This window comes from Arvicanthis niloticus, chromosome 5 (genome assembly GCF_011762505.2).
Source record: "Arvicanthis niloticus isolate mArvNil1 chromosome 5, mArvNil1.pat.X, whole genome shotgun sequence".
Classification (NCBI taxonomy): domain Eukaryota; kingdom Metazoa; phylum Chordata; class Mammalia; order Rodentia; family Muridae; genus Arvicanthis; species Arvicanthis niloticus.
In genome coordinates, this window is record NC_047662.1 from 86,265,911 (window position 1) to 86,291,803 (window position 25,893).

General features: G+C 34.2%; 1 protein-coding gene across 6 annotated transcripts in view; it reads left to right on the forward strand.

The window, feature by feature from the left end:
• Nucleotides 1-25,893, forward strand: part of Ecpas (Ecm29 proteasome adaptor and scaffold) — a 107,061-nt gene that overhangs the window by 57,806 nt on the left and 23,362 nt on the right. For all 6 annotated transcript variants that reach the window (XR_013110658.1, XM_076934898.1, XM_034501920.2 and 3 more), the window contains 18 exons: nt 109-212; nt 2,314-2,437; nt 3,860-3,940; nt 4,956-5,178; nt 5,820-5,911; nt 8,989-9,123; nt 10,528-10,690; nt 11,175-11,347; nt 12,462-12,563; nt 16,046-16,169; nt 17,792-17,937; nt 18,363-18,417; nt 19,305-19,419; nt 19,978-20,046; nt 21,653-21,770; nt 22,127-22,294; nt 24,623-24,702; nt 25,287-25,392. Coding sequence is in view for 5 of the 6 variants with exons in the window: in XM_076934898.1 (XP_076791013.1) it covers nt 109-212; nt 2,314-2,437; nt 3,860-3,940; nt 4,956-5,178; nt 5,820-5,911; nt 8,989-9,123; nt 10,528-10,690; nt 11,175-11,347; nt 12,462-12,563; nt 16,046-16,169; nt 17,792-17,937; nt 18,363-18,417; nt 19,305-19,419; nt 19,978-20,046; nt 21,653-21,770; nt 22,127-22,294; nt 24,623-24,702; nt 25,287-25,392 (2,178 nt within the window). In the remaining variant the exon portion in view is untranslated. The remainder of the gene's footprint in view (nt 1-108; nt 213-2,313; nt 2,438-3,859; nt 3,941-4,955; nt 5,179-5,819; nt 5,912-8,988; nt 9,124-10,527; nt 10,691-11,174; nt 11,348-12,461; nt 12,564-16,045; nt 16,170-17,791; nt 17,938-18,362; nt 18,418-19,304; nt 19,420-19,977; nt 20,047-21,652; nt 21,771-22,126; nt 22,295-24,622; nt 24,703-25,286; nt 25,393-25,893) is intronic.

A 25,893-nucleotide genomic window follows, 5' to 3' on the forward strand; every position in this document is an offset into this window, starting at 1 on the left:
TTATGACTAGATTGAGATGCTGATAATTGAATTCTTTTTTGGGGTGTGTGTGGGTGAATGTCTTTGTGTATGTGTGTGTGTGTTTGTGTGTATGTGTATGTTCAATAGCCTGAAGTTCAAGTTCGGCAAGTTGCAGTGAAATTTGCCAGCACGGTGTTTCCCTCAGATCATATACCTTCCAGATACTTGCTTCTACTAGCTGCAGGAGACCCGTAAGTTTAAAAAGCTATCAATTTGAATTTGGGTTACCTTTAAGTATATTTTAAAGTTACTAAAATTTATGTTGGTTGCAAAGCTGGCTTATGAAGTTTGGAAGTAATTTATTAAGGAATTTAAAATATACCCCTTCAGGTAACCTGTAGTCATATAGCTATATATTTATATATTGAATTATAAGTATATCAAAAAAAGAATTATATCTATACTATATGACATGTATAATATAGATAGAAAATTCTTATTAAATAGTCAAATGTAAATCAAACAAACCTTATAATTGTATAAATATTAATATATTTAGATATAATTATATATAGAAAAAAGATTAATGTCATTGATTAATACATATCTAATGTTTCATTTTGTTGATGGAATGTCATTTTATATTTACTATACTAAGATTTAAAATTGAGGTGTATATATCTATATTTTTTACTTGTTAGTGAATTATATTACTGCAATTCTGAAGTGTATTTTTATTTTATTTATTTATTTATTCTGAAGTGCATTTTTAATGAGACCAATGTGCTACTCACTATACTAATGAGACATCTTTTTTCATTGCTTATATATTTCTGAAGTTTAAAAATGATTTTAAGTCATATGTAAATATAGTAAAATATATGTGTGCATATTAAAATAATTCTTAAGAGACCTGTTATCTGTTTTATATTCAGTGGCATGTTTTATAATTTTTTATTTATTTACTTTTTAATGTATGCTCACTCTGTCTGCATGTACACCTATATTTCAGAAAGGGCATGAGATCTCTTTATAGATGGTCTTGAGCCACCATGTCGGGTTTGCTGGGAATTGAACTTTGGAAGAGCAGCCAGTGCTCTTTACCGCTGAGCCATAGTCAATGACATCTTAAGATGTGTGAAGTACTCTAATATCCGCCATAATATGTGGTTATTCCTTTTAAATTACATTATCATTTTAAAGCCATATTCATGATGAAGCTCTAAATAAAATTAAGCTTCCTTTTATTACTTGCATATCCTTTCTATAAACTCTGTGGTCTGTTTAAAAAATAACAAAAAGTTACTTGATAACTGTTTGAGAATTTTATTTAGTTCAGCTTTATGCCTTTATATCCACCTTCAGTATAAAATTACATATATATGTATATATACATATATATACATAAATATATGTGTATATATGTAGATATGATTTTGTTTGATATTTTACAGATCTTTTACTTCTTATTTTGGATCTTGATTTTCTCTATATTTATTTGCATTTCAATTTGGCACCACTGGTTTTAGATTGTTAATCTTGATTTTGTTGACCTGTTTCCCCCTCTACCATAAGCTTTCCAACTACATGCCAGATTGAGCTAATATAGCAATTAATGTTTAAACAAGATTTCCAGGAACTTAGACAAATTGTAGCCAGTATTTTTATTTACACCACACACACACACTCAAAACCCAAAGCATGACTGATTCAGTATTTTCCCTTTTTAGTTTAATAAAATTTTTTTTGTTCAAGTGGGAACTCCTGACAGTGTGAGGTTCAGCCTGGTCATTCCTTCCTGTCTGCTGTTAGTTAGGTTCTGTTAGTAATTCAGGACCAGCCCAGAGATAGTTAAGGAATATTCAAAAGACTTCTGTGCTATAGAAGCAAAGCTGTGAGGTCATTGTTTAGGTGTCTTGAAATAGATTTTATAGTTGTATTACTAATACCATTCATTTACCAGTTTTGTAGAATTGTAGACATACTACCAAGAAGAGTCAGGATTGAGGTGGGGACACAGAAAACAATACACTACTGACTTTTAATGTATGTTATAGTTGTTTGTGACTTAGTTTTAATAAGAGTAAAACATACAAATAGAAATTTACATAATGAGTTGTAATTAACTTGTCTTGTTATCAATGAAAGCCAAGTGACTCCGCAGATCTCATTAAATTATGAAAAGGACATAATTTCTTATATTACTTTTCATTTATTGCTTATACAGCCAAAAATATACTCAAGACATTTTGTTAGAACCCTGGTTGTCAAATAAAATTACTATTTTCGTTCTTAAAGTGATGACTTTCCAGTTGGTAAAGGTTATATTTTACTTATTTGTCCATCTAAAAGACGAGAAGAAGTCCATGGTGAAGCACAGCGTGTATTACGATGTCTTCCTGGTAGAAACAAAAAAGAAAGTGCTTCTAAGCAGATGCCATCTTTTCCAGAAATGGTGTATTACATTCAAGAAAAGGTAGGAATTTTAACTAAAGGTAATTAGTTTAAAACATTTAATAAATGTTGAAAATAAAATCAACATTTTAAAAGTATAGATGCAATAATAAAATAGTAAAGTTTCTAGCAATTATAGTATTTACAGTAAAAGGAAACCACAAGGGAAGAAGAAAAATATAATTTTTACATGTAGTTAATTTGTTTTTCTAAAATATGAATGACTCATAATTCCTTTAATGCTTGTCAACATTTTGAGTATGTTGAAAAAATTTTTCCTTTGTTATGACATAGTTAAAAACATATCTTAAAAAAAATTAAGTTTCCTTGTTGATGTTCTTAAGTGTACCAGGTGTCAAAAATTTAAGGATGCTTTAGAGAGCAGTTGAGATTTTCCATGATTATTATTTCATATTCTGTTGTAAATCTTGACTTCACACAGTGTTTCTGCAGCTGAATCAGAGCATTGGGAGCAGTGATCTTCAGTGTTGACTGTCCCACTTTTTACATTGCTGCTATTTCGATTGTTAGAGAATAACTATCATTTTTGTGAGAGAGACATGTCCTGGGAAAGTGTTTTGTTTAGAAAAGACAAGTGCATGGACTATAGGGTTAACTAAGTCCGTGCATGTCTTTTGTAGTAGATCTGAATTTGATTTCCAGGACCTGTGTACAATTCCCTGTGACTGTTGGTCCAGAGGATCCAATGCATTGCCCTCTGGGCACCTGCACTCACATGTACATACCCACACCCAGTCAGATGTGTTCATGTAATTTAAAATGATAAAAGTAAATCTTTAGGAATGGAGAGAAGGCTTAGCAGTCAAGATCATTTGCTTTCTTACAGAGGATCTGGGTTTGGTTTTCTGCATCCACATGATGCCTCACAGTTATTTGTAACTCCAGGTTCAATGGATCTAACACCTTTTTGCCTCCAAAAGCTGTCCATGCATATGGTACACTTAGATATACTCAGATAAAACATGTATATAAATAAAACAAGAACAATTAATTTTTATGAAAAAAAGTCTTTAAAAAAATCAAATGAAAGGTGCTGATAGATGGCTCAGGGGTTAAGAGTACTGGCAGCTATTCCAGAGGACCTGAGTTTGATTTCCAGAATCTACATTGTGGCTCATATCCTTCTATAACTCTAGTTGCAGAAGATATGATGTCCTCTCTAGTCTCCATAGGCACTGTTTGTATGTGATGCACATACACATTAAGGCAAACACCTATATATACATACATACATACATACATACATACACACATATACATACATACAAATATACATACATACAAATATATATGCGAAACAAAACAAAAATCAACAGATAAATGCAAATGGATGGCAGTGATAAAGGTAGCAGTACAGTTATTTTAAGTAAGAGAACAATTAACTTTCAAAAAATTTAATTTGTTTTGGGATTTTTTTTAATAGGCTTCCCATCGAATGAAAACTCCAGTCAAATACATGACCGGAACCACTGTCCTTCCATTTAATCCAGCAGCATTTGGAGAGGTAGGACTTCTTTCTGTAATGACTATGAAAACTAACATCATACCTAAGTTGCTGTGTCTGATCTTTTTGCTTTATAGGTAAACTCATATGGTTTCATTGTACTTTTAGGGCATTTATTTTGAAAAAACAAGACCCAGTATTTAGTAATTTGTTTTGTTTTAATTTATAGTTAACTCGAGGTTTTCTACCCACACCAGCCCCTGTACTGGGAATCAAATGTGGGGCCTTAGACATGCCAGGGAGGTACTCTACTGCTGAGTCACACTCCCAGATTCCCAGCCCCAGGAAGAGTTTTGTTTGTTTTAGTTTGTTTTTTATAATAGAGCATTTGGTTACTGTTGGGCTTTTGTAGTAAGTTGGATTTAACTTTTAAAGTTGACATTACTATTGAAATTGCTAGAGTTTTCAAGGTTAGAAAGCAAAATAAGATTTATCACATTTTTTGAGAGGATTAACTCACCACATCCATTAAGGTGAATTTTATGTTTTAAATAATTTAAACTGTAAAATAACATATTCTTGTTTAGATTAAAAAGATGGCTAGGGGTGGAATTCCTTGGTAGAGTGTATGCTTAGCATCTGAAAGGATATGGCTTCAATCTCAGCATGAAGAAGAAACAAAAGTCAAACTTTTTACTTTCATTAAAAAACACATTTGGATTTGTGAAATCTTGTAATACCTGCTGTTAAATTCTAATAATTTAGTTAGTATATTGAATCTTGCTTCTTGGCTTTCATTAAGATTTTTGTAAAGTTTTGTAAAGGAAGGTGGGGATATAAAAACTGAAAATGGTCACTTTGAAGAATATGCCCCAACACTGATTTTTTAAAGAAGTGGGTACTATGGGGTTGGAGAGGACCCAGGTTTAATTCCCAGCACAGCAGTTTATAACTGTCTGTAACTCCAGTTCCAAGGGATTTGACACCCTCACACCAGTACAAATAAAATAAAATTAAATAAAATTTAAAAATTTAAAAATTTAAAAGGTGGTATTTCTCATTCTTTTTGTTTTAGATAGTTCTGTACTTGCGCATGTGCCTGGCTCATAGTGCAGGGGTGGTACCCACCTCTCAGAGTTTGGCTGATATGCAAGATCATGCTCCAGCTATTGGACGGTACATACGGACTTTAATGTCAAGCAGCCAGCCGACAGCTTCGTCTTCTAATAAGAGTGGAGAAACCAACCCTGTTCAGATCTACATTGGCCTGCTTCAACAACTGTTAGCAGGTGTTGGAGGTATGAAACTAATCATACTAAGAAAAAAATATTAAAGCAAGTAAACAAAAAGTTAATTTTACTGTTTTCTTCAGTATTTTTCCATCTGGCTCAGAGGATAGGTTTCAAAGTCATGGTCTTACAGATGACCCTGGTTAAACATTGTGGGCCTCAAAATAAAATAAAAAGACATAATAATTTGGGAGAGATACTTGTAGGGAGGAGATGGTTATGTATGTGTATGTGTGTGATAATAGGGATGAGAGAAATAATAGAGTGTTGAGGGTTACACTAATCAGAATATACTATATAAATATATGAAATTATCAAAGAAAATTCAATAAAAATTTACAGCAGAACTGTTCCAACCTTCTTGACTTCTGTAAGTAAACATTGACCTTTGTTTATTTTCTAAGCCTACCTAATTGATCTTTGATATGTTTTTCATTTCAGAAAATGTTGATGTAAATACATACTTTGAAGAGCAGGGCATCCTTTTGATAATTGAACTTTATTCTATATTTAGAGTGTAATCTTTTGATTTTTAGACCAGAATTTTTGTTACAGCAGTAGCATTATATTTGAGAGAAATTTAAGGATTTTTGTATTAAAAAAATGAATTTTTTTCATGAAAGTTAAAATGGTTCTGAATTTTTATTTAGGTTTGCCAGTCATGTACTGTCTATTGGAAGCTGTGTCGGTGTATCCAGAAAAATTGGCTACCAGATTTGTAGACAAAACAGAATGGATCAAGGTATCTCCTCATGATGTTTGTTTTTCCCTCTGTGAATTCAGATATTTCAAACTAATTGAAAGGTTTTGGTCTTCCTACAAGTCTTATGCCTTTCACTACCTTTAGTTTGGTTTGGTTTTTTTTTTTTTTTTTTTTTTTTAAATTTCCCACAACCAAATACTTAATGGAAAGTATGTAGGCTAATATTTTTTTAATAATAGATACACATTTTGAAAACATACTTATTTTGTATATTTATTTGTCAGTAAAACACCTCTTTTCTGTAATTGTGTACTGCCTCCTTAAATCTTATCAGTGTTCTACCCTTCTCTTGGCCTCTGACAAACATGCAAAAAACATTAATAGTTTTATGGGGGGAAAACCTGTTTTGCTTATGCGCATATATATATAAAACAGTGTATTTAAAATGTTTTTTTTTTAATACAAAAGACAATACATTACTGGCACAGTTTTATACTTATTTAATGAATAGTAGAGCCTGTAGCTAATCTTAAAGCTATGGAGAAAACTGTTTATTTTAACAGCCTCATCATTTTCCATTGTAAGGTTAATTCTGGATCACTATTGCTGATCATTTAAGGCACTTAATCTGTTTCAGTGACTAATTACTATGTAATTCTTATTTTTCATACAAGGAAATGTCACATTTTTTATAGCAAAGAGTTTTATTGTATTTCATGGAAGAAATGTAATAGTGAGAAATATACTTTTAAGTTTCCCAGATGTGGAGGACGCAGTGTCTTACGATGTTTACAGTGCCTACCCTTCATGTGGGTAGTACTAAGTTATGCAGCCAGCTAGGTGAGAGTGTTGTTCTTTCAGGGCAACACCAAAAATATTATCAGGTGTAGCAAATAAAAATGTAATTTAAATTTGAACTTTAGACTTTTTAGTGAAAATATGACTCATAAAGTTGTGTACTTCTGTTGTGCTTTGTAATATAGTTCTTTTGGAAATTGTAGCTTGAGTTACAGGAAAATCTATGGAATTTATCTTTAAATGTGAAAATAGGAATATCGTTTGTCAAGAGATACTAGCTTTGTATTTTTATTGAAAAAAAAATTGGTCTCCTTAAAAGTGCTTCTTGTTTTAAAAGGGTTTTCATTCTTTGTGAATATTTTTTAATTTAAACTAATCTTGTGAGTTTTGATCTCTTGGTAGAGGGTAGAAGTTTTCTATGATAGGAAGAAAGACCAGACTGTGAGTTTGATTCTAGGGCCTGTTATGCTGTGACCTATGAACAAAAACATGCGGTTTGACTCCTACATTTTATGGTTTACACAATAATAATGCTTTTCACTTTATTAAAAAAATTTTATGCTGAATTTTGGAAACAGGACTTTGCATATGGTAGATAGGCATTTCCCTCTGATCTACAACTATAGCCCCTTTATATTTTTAAATAGTTGAAAAAAGATAACAAGAGACATTATTTAATTATATACAAAGTATAGTTCTTATTTTATTGGAACACAGCTGCGTATTATTTGTACCTGCTTTTGTGAACTGCAGTGGCATAATGGAGTAGTGTCAGCAGTGACTAGATAGCCCATATAGCCTGTTTGGTCCTTCACAGAAAAAAGTTGGCTGATCTCTATTTGAAATCAACTGTATTTATTATATCTGTTTTAAAGTTTTATCTCTTTATGAAAATATAACCTAGATTTTTATATATAATTTTAGCTCATAAAATTTTTTCATTTATTTTTTTTATTTTTAATTAAAATATAATTATCATTACTCCTTTTTTTCTTCTTGTAACTCTTCTCATGTTTCTTCCCACCATTCAAACTGATAGCTTCTTTTTTATTATTATTTCATACATATGTATGTGCATGTATATATATGTGTGTACACACACACATATACTCATATTATTTGATCTTTGATTTTTATGTGTATGCGTATGCTGACCACTTTGTATTGGCTAACCAGTCAGGGAGCTTATCCCTGCAAGTGGCTAATTCTCCCTCAGCAATCATTGATTGCCTGTAGTTTTTTGTCTAGGGGTAGGACCTGGTAAGATTTCCCTCTTAGTGTGTTAGAGTCTATTGATATTGTCACTGTTTGGGTCTTGTTTGTTCATTCATTTTGAAGAGAGGCAGTCTTGGTATTTTGGCTCTTACAACACCCTACCCATCAATCCTGTTGTTTGCTATTATGTGAATTAAAGAGGCGGGAACTGTGCTGCAGATGTATCCATTCATACCAAGCTCCCCCACAATCCATTGATGTTTTATTTGCATTGTGTTCAGTTATGGTTTTCTATAATGGCCTCCATTTGTTATAGAAGCTTTTTTGATGAGACATGATAGCTATACTTACCTTTGGGTATAGGGACAAGATTTAGAGTGTAGTTAGTAATTATCCTGGTATAAGTGGTGATAATAGATTCTCTTCTAAAATCTATGACCTCACTAGTCCTGGGTACTTGGCCAGGTCTCTGGTATCAGGAGTAATTTCCCTCCTGTTGAATGGGTCTTGAGTCTAGTTAGACAGCTTTGATTAGCATGGGTATGGGCAGTGCCACTACTGCACCTTTATGGATACCTTGTCATGCTGGTCATTATTGTGATTAATAGGTGTCACAGCTAAGTAGGACTGTTAATTGTTTTCTTCCCTTTGTAGCTTTCATAGTACTTTCTGGTATTGTGGAAGCTAGATTGCAGGAAGAAGGATTTCAGGTTAGATCAAGTTCAAATATATTAAGCTTGTTCTTTCATAATTTCATACACATACATAATACTTTCTGATAGTTCTCTCTTTTATTCTCTGTTATCTTCCTCCCATCCCTGTTACCATCCCAGCACCAGCCTCTTTCCCATATTTATTATTTTTGGTTTTTTTTAACATTTAGCTTAACCAAGGTCATACGTGTGACCTTTGTATTGTAACTGTCCATTGAAGCCTTGCAGAGTTTTTTTTTTAAATAATAATAATAGCTTTTTGCATTTTTCTTATAGAAGCCAATAGATTGATTGTTAAAGTATATCATTTACTTTTATAATTTTAAGTGTCAGGTGTCAGGAGGAAGATGGTTATGAATCATCTATCTCTTTATTTTCTCCATTGCTCAGAGTCTGATGAGTAGCAGTAAAGAAGAAATGCGTGAATTGGCGGCTTTGTTTTATTCTGTGGTTGTGTCAACAGTGTCTGGAAATGAGTTAAAGTCAATGATAGAACAGCTGATAAAGGCCACAAAAGACAATCATGTATGTTATCAATTTATCTTCATTCTACTTTGTTATTTAAATAACTTTGTATTTTAACAAACATAGGAACCTGTATCTGAAATTTAGTCATCATTAAAGGCAAGGTTTCTCTTTTCATTCCAACAGATTTATCACACTTCAGAGCTAAGTACTGTTATGGCAAGAACTTAGGAACTGCTTTGCTAGAAAGGATCAGTTTCTCTTTGAGCCTGTAAGACAGTGAAAAAATACAATGAAATTTTGACATTTTTTTATACCCTGTTTTTCTTTCAGTTATGAAAATAGATGAATCTCATAGGACCATCTTTCTGGATTAGGAAATTTACTTATAAGTATGGATTTACCTGATTTTGTTAGATCTTTTTGAGCCTGGGTATCATTGTGTAGCCCAAGCTGCCCCCAGACTTAAGGTCTTTCTGTCTTAGCATGTTCTACTATAGCTTGGCCCCATTCTTTTTCAGTAGGTGATAGGGTTTTTACAAAGTATTTGTACTAGTTTTTAGGTTTCTATTTGTAAAGTAAACTTACAAATTCTTGGCTTTTATAAGATTAAGATACATGTGCTGATTTAGTCATTTCATTTAGCAGATTTTAATTCTGTATCTGAAAAGTACTGTTTTTAGGCACTGTATACATTATGGTAGGTAATTAGTTGGGAATCCCTAGGACTGTCTGACATTCAGAGTTGTTAGCTCTCCCTGCCCCATCTCTGCTACCACTTAATCACAGTACCTACAAAAAAAGCAAACTTTATGGGTATAATGCCTACTTGTTTTGAAGATTTTAGCAATTAGAAAAAGGACTGTTCATTGCATTTTGTTGGCAGTATAGAGAAGAGAAATTATCCTTGAACATTATGATAATTAACTATATAGTGATAGAAACAAGACAAAAGTGTCAGGAGTTGAAGTGATGCTCAGTGGTTAAGAACACTGACTGCTCTTTGAGAGAAACTGGGTTCAATTTCTAGCACCCTCATGGTGATGCAAAACCATTTGTAACTCCAGTTCCAGGGAGTAGTCCTGGTTCTGGAGACATTGCATGAGCATGATACAAAAGCATATATTCAGGAAAACACTCAAAATAAAAATTAAATAAGAAAGTATAAGGACTATAGAAGCTTATTTTAAAAGTTCCTGTTCCATAGCTGGAGGTTGTATGAAATTAAGGTATCTAATTCTGGATGTCAGTAAAGATCCAGCTTAATTTCTCAGCATTCTATGTTAGAAACACTTGTTATAAATTACCATTGCCTAATTTTGATTCATTGGCTTCCAGTAGAGGCCAGAGTAATCATTTTCTTTTTTAGCTTTAGGTTTATCAGGGACATTAGCCTAACATGTTATCTCAGTGTATCTTTTCATGTGTGAAAAAGAAACAGTGCTGTCACATTATTAAATTCAGAGCCCTGAGGTACAACATGGATCCTTGCTTGCCTTGGGGTTCACTGTGGGAAGATACTTGGCTAAGAAGAGAGTGAGAATGGCAGAACACCATGACCTGGAGACAGATGCTGACCTCTTGCCTGAGCAAGAGGAGATCATTCGGAGTGCTACAGAAACAATAGGTCAGTGTGAACTGGTTTGCTTGGCTGCTTCATGTTTTGAGTTATTTTAATACGGTATTTTTGTTTCTTCTTGTAGCACTTTAAAGGCACAAGCTTTTCCATAAAATAATTTCTGTTTTTAGTAAAAATGAAAATATTTGTGTGTGTGTGTGTGTGTTTGAGAGAGAGAGAGAGAGAGAGAGACAGAGACAGAGACAGAGACAGAGACAGAGGGAAAGACAGGGAGAGACAGAGACAGAGAATGAGTTTTAACATGTTTTTATATTCTGGTGCCACTTATGGGAAAAAAAACCCTAACATTCAAAGACACTAAGCCTTATTGCCATGGTGTCTTACTATTGCATAAATGGTAACAACTGGTCAACCGGAAAGTATTATAGACCTTGATTTTCTGTTGCTGCCTTAAAAATTAATACATGGCTAATTGGTTTAAATCATAAGAGTAATTAGTATGTCACTCTCTTGTATCTAAATGTGCTTACAGGTTCATTTTTAGACAGTACATCACCTCTGTTGGCAATTGCCGCCTGTACAGCCCTGGGTGAAATTGGCAGAAATGGTCCTCTTCCAATCCCCATTGAAGGATCTGGATTTACTAAACTGCACCTAGTAGAAAGCTTACTCAACAGAATCCCTTCCAGTAAAGAAACAAATAAGGCAAGCCTTTTTATTTCTTTCCCTTCTAGAATTCTGTGTTTCTATTCATAGTTGTATAAACAAACAAAACCAAGTTATTATGAGTATAGTCATCTTTCTATATCCATCCAGGCATGTTGCCCCTAGAGTAAGGTTTTACTAATTTGTTAAAACATGATAAAGATGAAATTTTGATTAACTTCGTATTCACTTTTGAATCAGAGAGCTGTGTATAAACTATTTTGTATGTTATCTTTTGACCTAGTTATTCTAATTTAACTCCTTAACAATTAGGCTTTCAGTAAAATTAAAAATTCATTGAAGAACCATTTTTGTCATACAAAAGCTGGATGATAAAATAATCAGTTTTACGATTTATATAATTTTAGGGCAGTTCTAAATCTTATTTTTCTTACAGCCAGTTTTGTTTGAAGCAGAATGAATTATCTAAGGAAAAGAACAGTTGCAGTTTTTTAAGTTTAATTGTTTTCATAGACTTTAAGACATTCTTTATAATTAAAGTGCCTAATGTTGAAGAAGATAATTTAATGAGTAGAAAAATACCAGTTTGCTATAAGTTAAAAAAAATATTGTAAATTTGTTCTTGGTTTAGCTGTTACTTAAAACCAAAACAGTCACACCATGTAGTTTTCTTTTTAACTATCATTAACCAGTCATCACCAGCCATTGATGAGTACTGCAATATGCCCATGGAGTATGCTATAAGTTTCTCATGTATTAAAATTAAGACTTTAAAAAGATATAGTGAAATAGACATAGTTGCCATTTCTCTGTGAGATAACATGGAGTTTCAGAGAGTTGATATAATGTGCCTAAAGGCTACTAGGTAGTAGAGATAATTGGTTCCTGGGTCCTCTGGGCTTGTAAACCACATTTGCAACCTTGACAGTTTAAATGATAAGCCTAAGACTTGCTTTTTAGTTTTAATTTTTGTAGGTTTAGGTCTTTAATGGGCTCAGTTTTCTTGTAGATATAATCTTGTAAAATTGGGTGCTTTTGTAACAATGTAGGCATCAGTATATGAGGCAGATTGCCTCTTCCTCTCATCTTGGGAGTACTGTTTTGAAATAAAGCTATTTGTTTAAAATTAAAAAAAGAATCTGTGCTTTTCCAGATGAAAGAACGAGCAATCCAAACATTGGGATATTTTCCTGTTGGAGATGGGGTTTTTCCCCACCAGAAACTCATTTTGCAAGGTCTGATGGATTCTGTAGAGGTATTTGTATTTTTAATTATTCAAATAAAATGTGTTTTTTAGTTGTTTTGCCTATTATGGGATTTTAGAATTTTGTTTTATTGGGAGGTTATTAATTTACTTTATGCGTCTGCGTTACCACTCACATGCAGTGCCCACAGAGGCCGAAAGTGGGCGTTAGATCCCTTGAAACTGTAATTACAGATGGTTATTAGTTACCATGTTAGTTCTGGGGACTGAACCTGGGTTCTCTGGAATTAAAATCAGTACTCTTAAGCACTGAACCATCTCTCCTTTTAAAAAGTTAAACATTGTTTTCTTTATCAAATATGTAATTTTGAGTTTTAGCTTTAGGCTTATTACTGTGTTAGACATAGGTCTATAAATTGCATGTCTGGGAAAGACTCTCATTGGTTTTGCGTGAACCGTCGTGTTGTATAAATGGAAGAACCCAGTTAGCCATCTGTGGAGAGTGGGGGCTTGTACTCTAGTTGCTCTTGAGTTGCTGATACATAATGTGGGAAAAGAACTCTAGTTAGTAAATTGTAATGTGTCTTAGCATGACCTAATCTTTCTTTTACTCTCATTAGAGGTGATCCTTCACATTTTCTCATATTTTATATGTCAGCCTCTTTGCTTTGACATTGTAACTCCTTTTCAGATTGTTGTTATGCTCCTTGAAAAACTTTTTCTGACATTTAAACTATATTAGATTCTTTAGTGTTTTTTGTTTTTTTCGAGACAGGGTTTCTTTGTATACCTTGGCTGTCCTGGAACTCACTCTGTAGACCAGGCTGGCCTCGAACTTAGAAATCCGCCTGCCTCTGCCTCCCAAGTGCTGGGATTAAAGGCGTGTGCCACCACTGCCCAGCAGATTCTTTAGTTATAATACTTTGAAACCTTTTCAATATAGCATCATCACACCTAACAATACACAGAAGGCGGGGTCTGCTTTGCTCATCATTATACAAGTGTCTAGCAGTGTGATTGCAAAGGTAGATTCTCATAAATATTGGTAGAAGTAAGTGAATAGGAATATATTTGCATACAATACTAAAAGGGGTGTGTGATTGTGTCCAAGAATTTTGGTATAATCTGCTTGGAGAAGAAATTATTACTGAGCATTGAAGGATTAGAAAGGAGATAAATGTTAGTTGAGGATAAAAGATGTAAGGATTGAGATTACTGAGTAAGAGAACTGGTATTGAAGTTCAAGCTTAGATTCTTTTGTTTGCCCTCTGTTGGAGTGTGAATCCAGGGCCATGCCCAAACTAAGCATACACTCCTCTGTTGAGCTGCTTCCACATTCTCATATAATGTTTTCAGAATTATACTAATGCCATCATCACCAGATGCCTGATGTCTTAGTTACTTTTCAATTGTTATGACAAAACACTATAGCCAATGCAACTTGCAAAAGAAAGTTTATTTGTGGCTTACAGTTCAGAGTGTGAGTTCATGGCTATCATGGCAGCAGGCAGGCATGACACTGGAGCAGTAGGTAAGAGCTCATGTTCAAATTCATAATTCCCGAGTTAGAGAAAGCTAACTTGGAATGGCCTAGCCACAAAGCCTACTCCCAGTGACATACTTCCATCAACAAGACCATGCCTCTTAATCCTTCCCAAACAGTTCCACCAACTGGAGACCAAACATTCAAATATATGAGCCTATGGGAGTAGTTCTGATTCAAACATCATATCAGTTTAATTGTAACCTCTTGGAAAGAAACTTATGTTTGCCTTTTTATCTTATTTTTTTTTAAAGCTAATTCCAGTTGTATTTAAGTTAATGAAAGCTTGTTAGATTTTATTTATTATTATTTATTATTATTATCTATCTGTTTATTTATTTAATGCACATTGGTGTTTAGCCTGCCTGTATGTCTGTGTGAAGGTGTCAGTCTCCTGGAGCTAGAGTTACAGACAGTTGTGAGTTGGCATGTGGGTACTGGGAATTGAACTCTGGTCCTCTGGAAGAGCAGCCAGTGCTTTTAAACTGCTGAACCGTCTCTCCTGTCCTCATTGTTAGATTCTTAACATGATTTTGATGCCATTATTTTATTAAAAGTTTAGAAATACAGAAATACTGACAAACCAAAAGCATGGAAGGAATTGGAAAGATTAAAGGATAAGGATGAATACAAAACAGTTAGACAAAACATGCTAGACAAGGCCAACCCATCTATAAGCTTCATTATGGAAAAATTGAAATCAGTACAAAAGTAGAAAAACAATATAGTGACTCCCCCATGAACTTGCTTTATTTAATTACTAATTTTCTATTTCTTCAGTACATAGTAAGCTTAGATACTTTTATCATTCCTAAATGTAGCTATAAGGTTTTGATTTTATATGTGTGTGTATACCAATTATGGTATCAAAAAATAGAAAACGTGTAATTAACAGGTAGGTAAACAAATCAATTACTAAATTCCTGATAAAGATTCTTAAAATATCTTTTCTCAGCTCTTAAGGTCCCCAGAGAAGCTTCTGACCAGAGATGATGTAGAACTAAAACCTTGAGCCCTATTTTTCTAAATTAAGAAGCACTTGAAGCTTCATGAAGATTGAAACCATGAAGATTGAAACCCTAGGTTAAGAATTACAGTGGCCTGTTTTGTATAGTCCTCCTGCTCATGTCCCACATGGGCGTTGCCAGTCTTTATCCCATCCTTATTTTTCTTACACTAAAATGTTCACAGTAAACAGAAAAATGCCAGAGGGTACCAATGCAGATCCACTTCCATGTTGGGATAATGATTCCTGCTTGTAAAACAGCATCAGAATTTCTGAATTAAAATGTAAATGTTTGAGTATGTAACTACATGGAATTTTTAATGTTTGGCCTTTGAAACAATGTCAAATTTACAGTGAAGTTAATGTAGAGAACTTCTGATGTAGATTTACCAAGTTTTAACATTTTATATTTGCTTTATCACTCTACTTCTTTTCGGCTCCTTTTGAGAGTAATTTACATATATCATGGAAGAACATGAAGAGGTTTTATAAAAATATAGTGGCCATTATTCAATGTGCAATTATTATAATGAAAGTGTTGTTTAAATTAACATCATTTAATCCTTATGGGCTGATGAGGTGAATGATGATATTGTGCGCCTTTAACCAGTGACGTTGTTGAGGCCCAGAGAAATTTAGATAGGACTTGTGAGAGACTGAGCTAGAATAGGCATTGATGTCTCTGAGACTTTACCTTTGAATTATCCCAACCTCTTATATAAACCTATCATGATTCCAAAAATTAAAAACTACTGCATGGCGATTCTGTGCTGAGGGTGAGAAGCCATTCCCTCAAGGTGAGAAATAATCTTCAAGTCCTCCTTAATCTCCAGTCCTTTTCTCCACCCTCTTTTGAATCCCTGAGTTAGCTCCAGTGTGGCAAAAGAATGAACATCAAGCCTGCTGAGAGGTAGGGTATCAAGCAGCTCTTTTATAGAAATGGGTATGTCTCTTATTCATGGGTTTCTCTTTCCTTCATTGTAGGCCAAGCAGATTGAACTCCAGTTCACTATTGGTGAAGCTATTACCAGTGCTGCAATAGGAACTAACTCTGTGGCTGCCCGAGATGCCTGGCTGGTGACTGAAGAAGAATATATACCTCCTGCTGGTATTAAATACTTAACTAATTGATTTACAGTTTCTGAGTGGTTTTCTTCTCTATTAGTTGCAAAAGTAATGTTTTTCCCAAATATTGATTGATACATGCCTTACTAATTTGGTCTACCAAGAAGGATTAAAGAAGATTGAACATAGCTGGGCATGGTGGTGCATGCCTTTAGTCCTAGCATTCAGAGACATTCTCTGTGAATTCAAGGCCTGCCTAGTCTATGTAGCAAGTTCCAGCCAGAGCTATGTAATGAGATCCTATCTGGGGGGTGGGGGAAAGAAAAGAATAAAAGAAGGAAAGATTGAACATGAAAATGAGAACTTTCTCAGCCTCTTGTATTTAATTACTTACTACATAATGAACTGTCTCTGCCTCCTGCTAGTCCTGGGAGTACACTAGAATTTAGTTACTGGTCATTTGAGAGAACATGTATGTTCTTGAACATATGGTAACAAATACTAAGATTTCAAACTAAGATGATGTATGCTTGTAATCCTGGCACTTGGAAAGCTAAGGCAGGAGAATTCTAAGTTGGAGAACATGTGGGATATAAAATGAGAGAATTTATCTCAAAAAACAAAGCAAAATAAAACAAAACCCAACAGCAACAAAAGGGAAAACAGAATAAAACCAAGGTCTAGTGAGACTACTCAGCAAGTGCTGCCAAGCCTAATGGCTTGAGTTCTATCCCTGGACACCCATGGTGTAGAAACAACTTTGGCAAAGCTTACCTCTGACCTCTCTGCATGTGCACTGTGGCATGGGCTCTCATATATATGCACATATGTGTACATGTACACAAAAAATGTGAATAAGCCTAATGGTAACAAAGAAAAAACAACAGATCAAAACAAAAAAATTCAAAACACAGACTCAAATATTTTTTCACTTGATTTAAATTTAGAATTGAAATACATTTTAGTATTCAACCAGAATTATTTTTTTTCTCTTTAAAGCTAAAAGAGAAGTCAGAAAGTATTTGTATTTTATCTTCTTAGTTGGGAAAATTGAGTAAGAATATTTTCATGGTAACAGTACTATTCTGAATTATATCCATAGTGAAATTAGTTGCTGTACTCAGTATTATAGTTAACATTTAACACTGTAGTATCATATTCATCTATTATTTTGTCATCTATCATAGAGAGTCTTTAAAAGAAATAGGGAATCAGTTTTTCTAGTGGTATATGTAAGACATCTGTGATTGGTGGAAGCCAAACTTGTTCTTTGAAGCCTCTGTTTGAATATATATACAGTAAAGCAAGTCAGCATTTGTTGGTATTGTGAAACCATGAAGTAATGGGGAAAGAGACAAATGTGTTATAGCTGGAGGATGAAATGAAATCCAAAGATATTGCTCAGTTTTTTTATGGTAATTTAGAAAGATTTAATAAAGAAAAATTGCTGAGATTGAAGAAACTAGGGTAATTTTTTTATCCAATAAACTAGAGTTATTTGAATAATTTGCAAAGATCATTTAGCTAATGTTAACTTCTGGATATTCTTGGTCATTTGTATTTTAACATTGGGTTATTGTGTGATTGTTGATTTAAATATGATTTTTTTTAAAGAAAATTATATTTTGGTATTTTAATTGTAATCTTTCTTTGCTTATTCCTCAGGTGCCAAAGTGAATGATGTTGTCCCATGGGTTTTAGATGTTATTTTAAATAAACATATTATTAGCCCCAACCCACATGTGAGGCAAGCAGCCTGCATCTGGCTCCTTTCTCTTGTGAGAAAACTAAGTACCCACATAGAAGTAAAGGTGAGTTTTATAATATTCACTGGATATGTGATGAACTCTGTAAGAATTCCAAAGTGTTTATGAATTAAAAGCATAAAGAAAGTATATGAAGGTTGGAATTGTTAAAAAGTAGCAGAAGTTTTGAAATTATTACCATGTGAGGCACCAAAGATGATGATCTGATTAATACTGGCAAGAAAATGATCTAAATGTGAAGGAATAAAAGTGGGCAGGCTCATATTAGAACAGTGGTTAGACTGAATGCTTTGAAAACCTGTGTATGGTACAACTTAGGTAATGTGGACACCTGTAAAGTTGACTTCATGGAAAGGTCATGACTGCCTTGGTCCTAAGACTCTCTGGCCACAGTGTACCTTACTAGTGAGATTCTTGTTTTCCTGAAGAGGTAGGATTTCAATGCTCTAATGCCTTTTCTTTTCTTTCAGTCCCATCTTAAAGAAATCCAGAGTGCATTTGTTTCAGTTCTGTCAGAAAATGATGGTAAGTTGTTGGTAAATATTTGATTTGTCATCCTCAGTTTACTTTTATTTTAAATTTTAAAAGTGTGAGTGAATGAATTATAACAAAAAAACTTCTGAGCCGTGTGACTAAAACAAAACTAGCCGTATGCCCTTAATCCCAGCATGTGGGAGGTAAAAGGCAGGAGGATCCTGAGTTATATGTAGTTATATAGTTATATATCTCTACTACAGAATTGCAATAAAATTAAAAATCAATTTTTTTAGTATTAATGGTAATTGTATTATGGCAATAGCCAACATTAACTACCACAGTACCATCATTCCACTAAAGTTCTAAAGTACAGGAAATAGACATTCTTACTTATACATAAATTAGAACATCTTCTACAACTTTAGATTTTTTAAAATGGAACTGAGGCCTTAACATTACTGTTAAAGTTTTTCTACTTTGAATTACTTTTCCTCTTTGATTAAAGCCAGGAGAAAGTGAATATGTTAGAAATTTAAATAATAGCTTTAAAACATCTTATTTAAAACACATGGACTAGTATTGCCTCTATTTTTCTAAAATTGGATATGGGTGTCTTAAAATCCTAGGAGAGTATTTTTATCTATAATATAAATAGTATATGTTGATGTTCTGTTACTGTGGTTTTTATAGTGACACTATATATAGTTCATTGGCATTTTATTAGTTTTTGGTCATGATTCTCATCTTTTTTAATTTATGATGTCTTATTCACTAACTTGATTTAGGAAGATAAGAGTGCTTCTACTTTTTATATCTTACCTTTGGAATCTTTACTTTTTTAGAGTTTTAGAATAAAGAGAATTACTTGAAAGAAAATATTTGGCCAGGAGCAAATTTCTTTTAGAATAGTATAATTTTGTCTACCTTTTTTGTAGAACTCAGCCAAGATGTTGCCTCAAAGGGGCTTGGGTTAGTTTATGAGCTGGGCAATGAACAAGATCAACAAGAATTGGTGTCTACACTTGTAGAAACACTTATGACTGGCAAAAGGTATAGTAAATTTAAAATTTCAGCTATGAATACCTAGGACATTGAGACTTATGGAAGAAGGATAATTCTACCTTCTAATATTAAGGCATTGAACACCAATGATTATAAATAGTTTAATTATCTCAGTGTATACTGTTTACTTCAGAAAATTTCAAACTTGAATGGTCCTATGACAATTAAAGCATTGGATTAAAAAACATTTTTAATACCTTTGGCTAAAAAAAGTTAATTTGTGATATGAAGAAACTTGAATATCATTCATAGTCTGATGTGGATGAGTACATGGTGGGAGATTGGTTTTGTAATTGCTTGCTGCTTTCTGTTACCTCCTTGAGGGAAGGGTAGTTTTTATGTGTGACATATAGGCAGCAATTAATTTGTGAAATTTTTTGCTTATATTTGATTTTAGAAAATTTGCAGTCTGGTAGGAAAGAATAATTTTATATCTTTTATACACTAGACATAGGTTTTATCAGTTTGCAAATGGATTGTATCCAATTGTTTATTGTTCGTATGGAAAATTTGAGGCTAATTTAAATTCTTACTGATTTGTTTTAGAGTCAAACATGAAGTTTCTGGAGAGACAGTAGTATTTCAAGGGGGTGGCCTTGGCAAAACACCTGATGGGTAAGTGTGCTAAATCTAAACACATTGATCAACTAAGGGAGAATAGGAATGTTGTATGTTGATGGATAAATAAAAATGGCATGGAAAAAACCTTACTATCTTAGATTGGGCTTTCTTGGACTCATGAGGTAGAGTCCAGTATACTGGAAGTTTATTGGGGAATACCTGTAGGATTGTCTTTGGGAGCAGTGAGCAGTGAGCAGTGAGCAGTGAGCAGAGGGAATGTTAACCTGAAGCCATAACCTCATTGGACACTGGATTCTTGAGAAGCTTCAAGCTAGGATGGCATGGCCTTTCGGGGTTGTTAGCCTCAAGCCACAGAGCCTAGGCCTTACGTCTTAGGCTGTTATGCCTTGCAGTGAGCAATCATTTGTGGCAGGCTGCTTTGTGGGAGGCCATGACCTCAAAGACTAAAGTTAGGTCTCAGAAACTGATACTAGGTCTAGAACTATCTGCTTCTAGGAATCTGAGTCCTGAGTAGATACCTTGCAGCATACAACTACATTAAATTTATCTAAATTTTTTTCTGGGAATACTTTTTGTGTTTGATTCGTCTGCCAGTATAGTATTGTACATTAATTTTGGTGTTGTTCCTCTTTCATTGTTATTTCAGTGTGGTTATATTATCATTTTTTTTTTCTCTAAGAATAGTCAGATAATGTATGCCACTTGCTCTGTCTTCCTGTGATATTTGGAACAAGAGAACGTTCTAGGTGGTTTATCTGTCCTGTGCTATTCTATATCTTACTGTTTTCATATTCAAAATTCTTATTATTTGCTTGTTTTTCTAAATTCTTTCTGAGCTTTTCTCTTTGTTTTCTTCTTCCTCTTGTTTTGTTTTTTTTTTTTTTTTTTTGGGGGGGGTAGGCGAGGTCTCATTATCTTTGTTGATAATTGATACTGAGTTGGCGCAGTTGAATCCTCAGTAAAACTACAGAGGTACAAACCACTGTACCTGGCTTCTTTACAAATTAAAAAAGTGCTAATTTTTCACAAAATGATATAGTATACCTAGAGGAAATTTAACATAGAGATATTTTCAAATCACTCATGGTTATGAGATTGCATACAACATGGTGAGCTTTCAAGGTGTCTCCAGAGCTGCCAAGAACGTCACTTCCATGGAACATGCAGGCACATTTTAGGTATTGTGTTTGTTACTATCAAGTAGCTGATAAAAATCGACGGAGCGTTCATCTGGCTTATAGTTGGAGGCAGTAAGGTCCATCATGGAAGGGAAGGAATGTCAGTAGATGGCTGTGTGGTTGCAGGGGATTCTGCCTTCTAACCTCCTTCCTCCATACAGCAAAGATCCACCTCTTACAGATCAGCACCATGAGCTGAGAGCCTATGGGAAGTATTTCTCAGTTAATTTGTATTAGGTATTTGCAGGCAGAAAGATTTAGAAATTATTAATAATTGAGGTATATGACTTTTTATATTCTTCTCAACCTAGTTCAGTTTCCTCAGTGATGACTGTGGTATAAGCAACTGAGGGAAATACAGTTTAAAAGAGCCCCTGTAATATTGATGCTGAAGTTAACTTCAGGCCAAAGATAGCTATAAAAATATTTTTATTGTGTATTTCTTTTTGTTTGTTTCTAAGTCAGGGCCTTTCTACTTACAAGGAGCTTTGCTCTCTGGCAAGTGATCTCAGTCAGCCAGATCTGGTATATAAATTTATGAATCTGGCAAATCATCATGCAATGTGGAACTCCAGGAAGGTAAGTTGTTATTTTATTTCATTTCCTTCTTCATTTTTTGAAGGAGAACAAACTCAGGGCATCATGTATACATGACAAGTGCTCTACTACTGAACTATATACCCCCAGCTCTTACTGGGTTTTTATTCTTTTATTTACTCCAAAACCAAACTTGTTACATTAGCCTTGTAGTGCCAGTTTTGAAAATCTGTGTCTGGGAGCCAGATTACCACATTAGCCATTATTTTGGTAAAGCTGGAATACTAAGTAATGTTCTATTTAGGGATCAATTTGAGAAAGAATATTTAAAGCCTTTCTGTATTTAATTAACATTTTACTATGGCAGTCATGTATAAGTCAGTCTTTATTGTTTTCAGGGTGCTGCTTTTGGTTTTAATGTGATTGCTACCAGAGCTGGAGAACAACTGGCTCCTTTTCTGCCTCAACTAGTTCCTCGACTTTATCGTTACCAGTTTGATCCTAACCTTGGAATCCGACAGGCTATGACAAGCATTTGGAATGCATTGGTCACCGACAAATCAGTGGCAAGTATCTGAGCCTGTGTGTTAGGAAAACACTATGCTTGCCTGTGGCACCACATAGGATTAAACCAAACACCCATTGCTCCTTGTATATTTATTTCCTTTCATTGCTTGTTTGCTTTTTCTTTCAGTGATTCTCTAATATTTACTGAGATCTCAAAACTAAAAGCACTCAAAATGTTCACTGGTTGGATACATAGTTAAAAGAACAATAGTCTAACCTCAGGATATATGGTCTCTACAGGTTCTCCCTCCCTTTTGTTTGGCCTTTCAGCTAATCTCATCCCTGTTGGGTCCTGGGAGCCTCTTACTTTCCTGGCATCTGGGACTTTCTGGTGGCTACCCCCAGTTCCCCATCCCCCATTGCTACACAACTCTGTTCAATCAATGGGAGGAGAGGCCCTTGGTCCTGTGAAGGCTCAGTGCCCCAGTGTAGAGGAATTCCAGGGCGGTGAAGTGGGAGTGGATAGGTAGGTGAGCACCCTCATAGAAGCAGGGAGGAGGGGGATGGGATAGGGGGTTTTCGGAGGGGAAACCGGGAAAAGGGATAACATTTGAAATGTAAATGGATAAAATATCCAAAAAAATAAACCAATAGTATATTCATACAAATGGAATATTATATGTTTACAGAGATCACTGATGCCTGGAGAATGGGTCACAAACCTATGATTAAAGAGTTATTTTAGTTGGGGAGACAGACAGTTGAAATAGTTAGTTACCATACATTGTTTTCCTTGGTTCTGTAATCTGGCTGTTGATTACATTCAATCCCCCTTTCATATATGATGGTTTCTCAGGAACTGCCTCTGAATACTGTTGTCCTCTTAGCTTTCTTTTTACTAACTCCTGGTCATATAAACATTCCATTTATTGTAATGGTATTACTCAGTTCTGTACTGGCTCAGATAGGACATGTACTGCATCCATATTTACAAATTTAACTTCCTGCTACATGTCTTCACTTGACTGTGATTTACATGTACCATAAATGTAACGTGTCCAGTAAAAATCTGAAAAGACAAAAACCCTTTCCTTTGTTCTCATTGTTCATGTATTTGTACAAGCCAGAAAACTTAGTGTCACCTTCTTTTTTTGTCTGTGTCTTAGGATGCCCTCAATCTTACATCAAATTTAGCAGCAGTTTCTGTTGATTCTGCTTTTATCAAGTGTTCCTTGACTCGGTTCCTGTCCTTGATTCTTCCTGATGTGTAGATCATTATCATCCTTTTCTTCTCTTTGTCCTGTGTTTAATTATCTATATAGCAGCAAAAATGGTTTTTGTTTGGTTTTGTTTTGTTTTGAGACAGGGTTTCTCTGTGTAGCCCTGGCTGTCCTGGAACTCACTCTGTAGACCAGGCTGGCCTTGAACTCAGAAATCCACCTGCCTCTGCCTCCCAAGTGCTGGGATTAAAGGCGTGCGACACCACTGCCCGGCTATAAAAGTGGTTTTTAATATTACAAATTGGATTAAATTTGTAAATATTAAATTAATTGGATTTTGGTTAAAATTCTTAAATGGATTTTAGTTCACACTTTCCCCCCAGTATTGGAGTTTGAACCCAGGCTCTTAAATGTACTAGGCAAGTGTTCTACCACTGATAATGGTTCCCTTTAAAAAAAAACAAAAAGCTTATTTTGATACAAGATCTTGATCTGTTTCAGTCTGGGTCCAAATCTTTGTGTTTTTGTGTTTGTCTCAGCCTCTGGAATAGCTTAGGTGATAGGGTGACAACAACTACTTGTAGCTTGCAGTCTACTGTTCCAACCTAATCTACCATTAGTTATCACCAAAGTTTAGATCAAACTAACTTTCCTTCTGAACCACTATACAATTATTTTTGTACCAGAGTGCAGAGCAGTGAGATACTATCTTGCCATTGAAATCCAGTGTAATAGAGCAGTGCAATAATGAATTTTCGGGTATGATTTGCCTTAAGAGGGTGCTGTGGGATCATGGAAGAGAGTCAGTAGGCCAAAATTCTCTGAGTGGTGGCCACTCTGAATCCCCCATGGACAAAAACTTGGACTGCAAAGGTATTATATGCATGCCAAGGAACAGAACTGAGACTAATAAGAAACCTGTGTGGCAAGATGAGTTACCATGGGGCTTTGTGTTCTATAAAGCACAAGTGATTAGACTTTGTTCTCATGCACTATGGAAAAGAATCATCTGTCTTTGCATTTTCAAGTTATTGCAAAATGGTAAGAGATTTGTAGACTGAGAGACCTAGGGTCACTTTAGTGAAGAAAATGATTAGTGTTGTTGGAAGGTAAATAATTGGATTGTTGGATTTTACATTTTTCATTTTATCCTTTTCCTTTCATTAGGTGGATAAATATTTGAAGGAAATTCTTCAAGATTTGATTAAAAACCTTACCAGCAACATGTGGCGAGTTCGAGAATCCAGGTATCACTTGGAAACTTTGATTAGTCAGACAGAGCTGGAAAATTCCTAATTTCTAAGGACTTCAATTTTCTAAGGACTTTTTTTAAAAATATGGTGTAACAAAAAATAAGTTAAAACTATATTTTTAGTTGAGTTCTTTAACTATTAAACTCTATTTGATTTTCTTAAATTAGTTTATGTAAGTATGAAATTAAAAATTTGTGAATCATTTGTTAAATTGGTAGATATCAAGTTGTATATTTTCATGACTTTATATTGTAGACTGTATTTATATATGCAGTTTGTGCACATTCTATGCTTGTTATGTACTAGGTGATACGCCAAACATTGAGAGCACATAGTTAAGAGCGATGTATTGGTGTATCAAAGGGATCGAATTATAGCTGTAGGAATTGTCATTTACTGATTTGTGTCATATGTGATAGATATATTTGAGGTAATACTAGAATAATCATGATTGTCTTAGGGTGAGAGATTAGGACTAGAAATACAGGTGGGAGTCTATTATTGTTTAGTATGACTGTTTGATAGTAAAATATTGGACTTGCTTGATCATATATTTGAAATCAAGTTTTTATTTTCAGCTGTTTAGCTCTAAATGATTTATTGAGAGGAAGACCTTTAGATGACGTCATTGACAAACTTCCAGAAATGTGGGAAACACTTTTTAGAGTACAAGATGATATTAAGGTATTATGGAAGTAAATCTACACGTATATAAATTGGTATCGTTAAAATATACTATAGCTTTTTAAAATGTATGTATTTCAAAATTCCCTAGCAAGACAATTTTAGGAAACTGTTTTATTTCTAAATTTCAGCTTTGATGTATATGTAAAGTTAAAAGTTTGGGTATCAAAGATCTATTTATTTTTTATGTATATGAGTATACTTGCAGCTGTCTTCAGACACACCAGAAGAGGGCATTGGATCCCATTACAGATGGTTGTGAGCCACCATGTGGTTGCTGGGAATTGAACTCAGGACCTCTAGAAGATCAGTCAGTGCTCTTAACCACTAGTTCCTTAACCTAGAACTGACCTTAATACTTGCATGTAATTAAAATGATATGAAAGCAAAAAGGAGGAGAGGGGATGAATTGGGGTTTTCTAGGGAGGGGAGATGGGGAAAGAGGATGGCATCTGAAATGTAAATAAATACAATACCCAATAAAAAAAAAAAAAGAAAAAG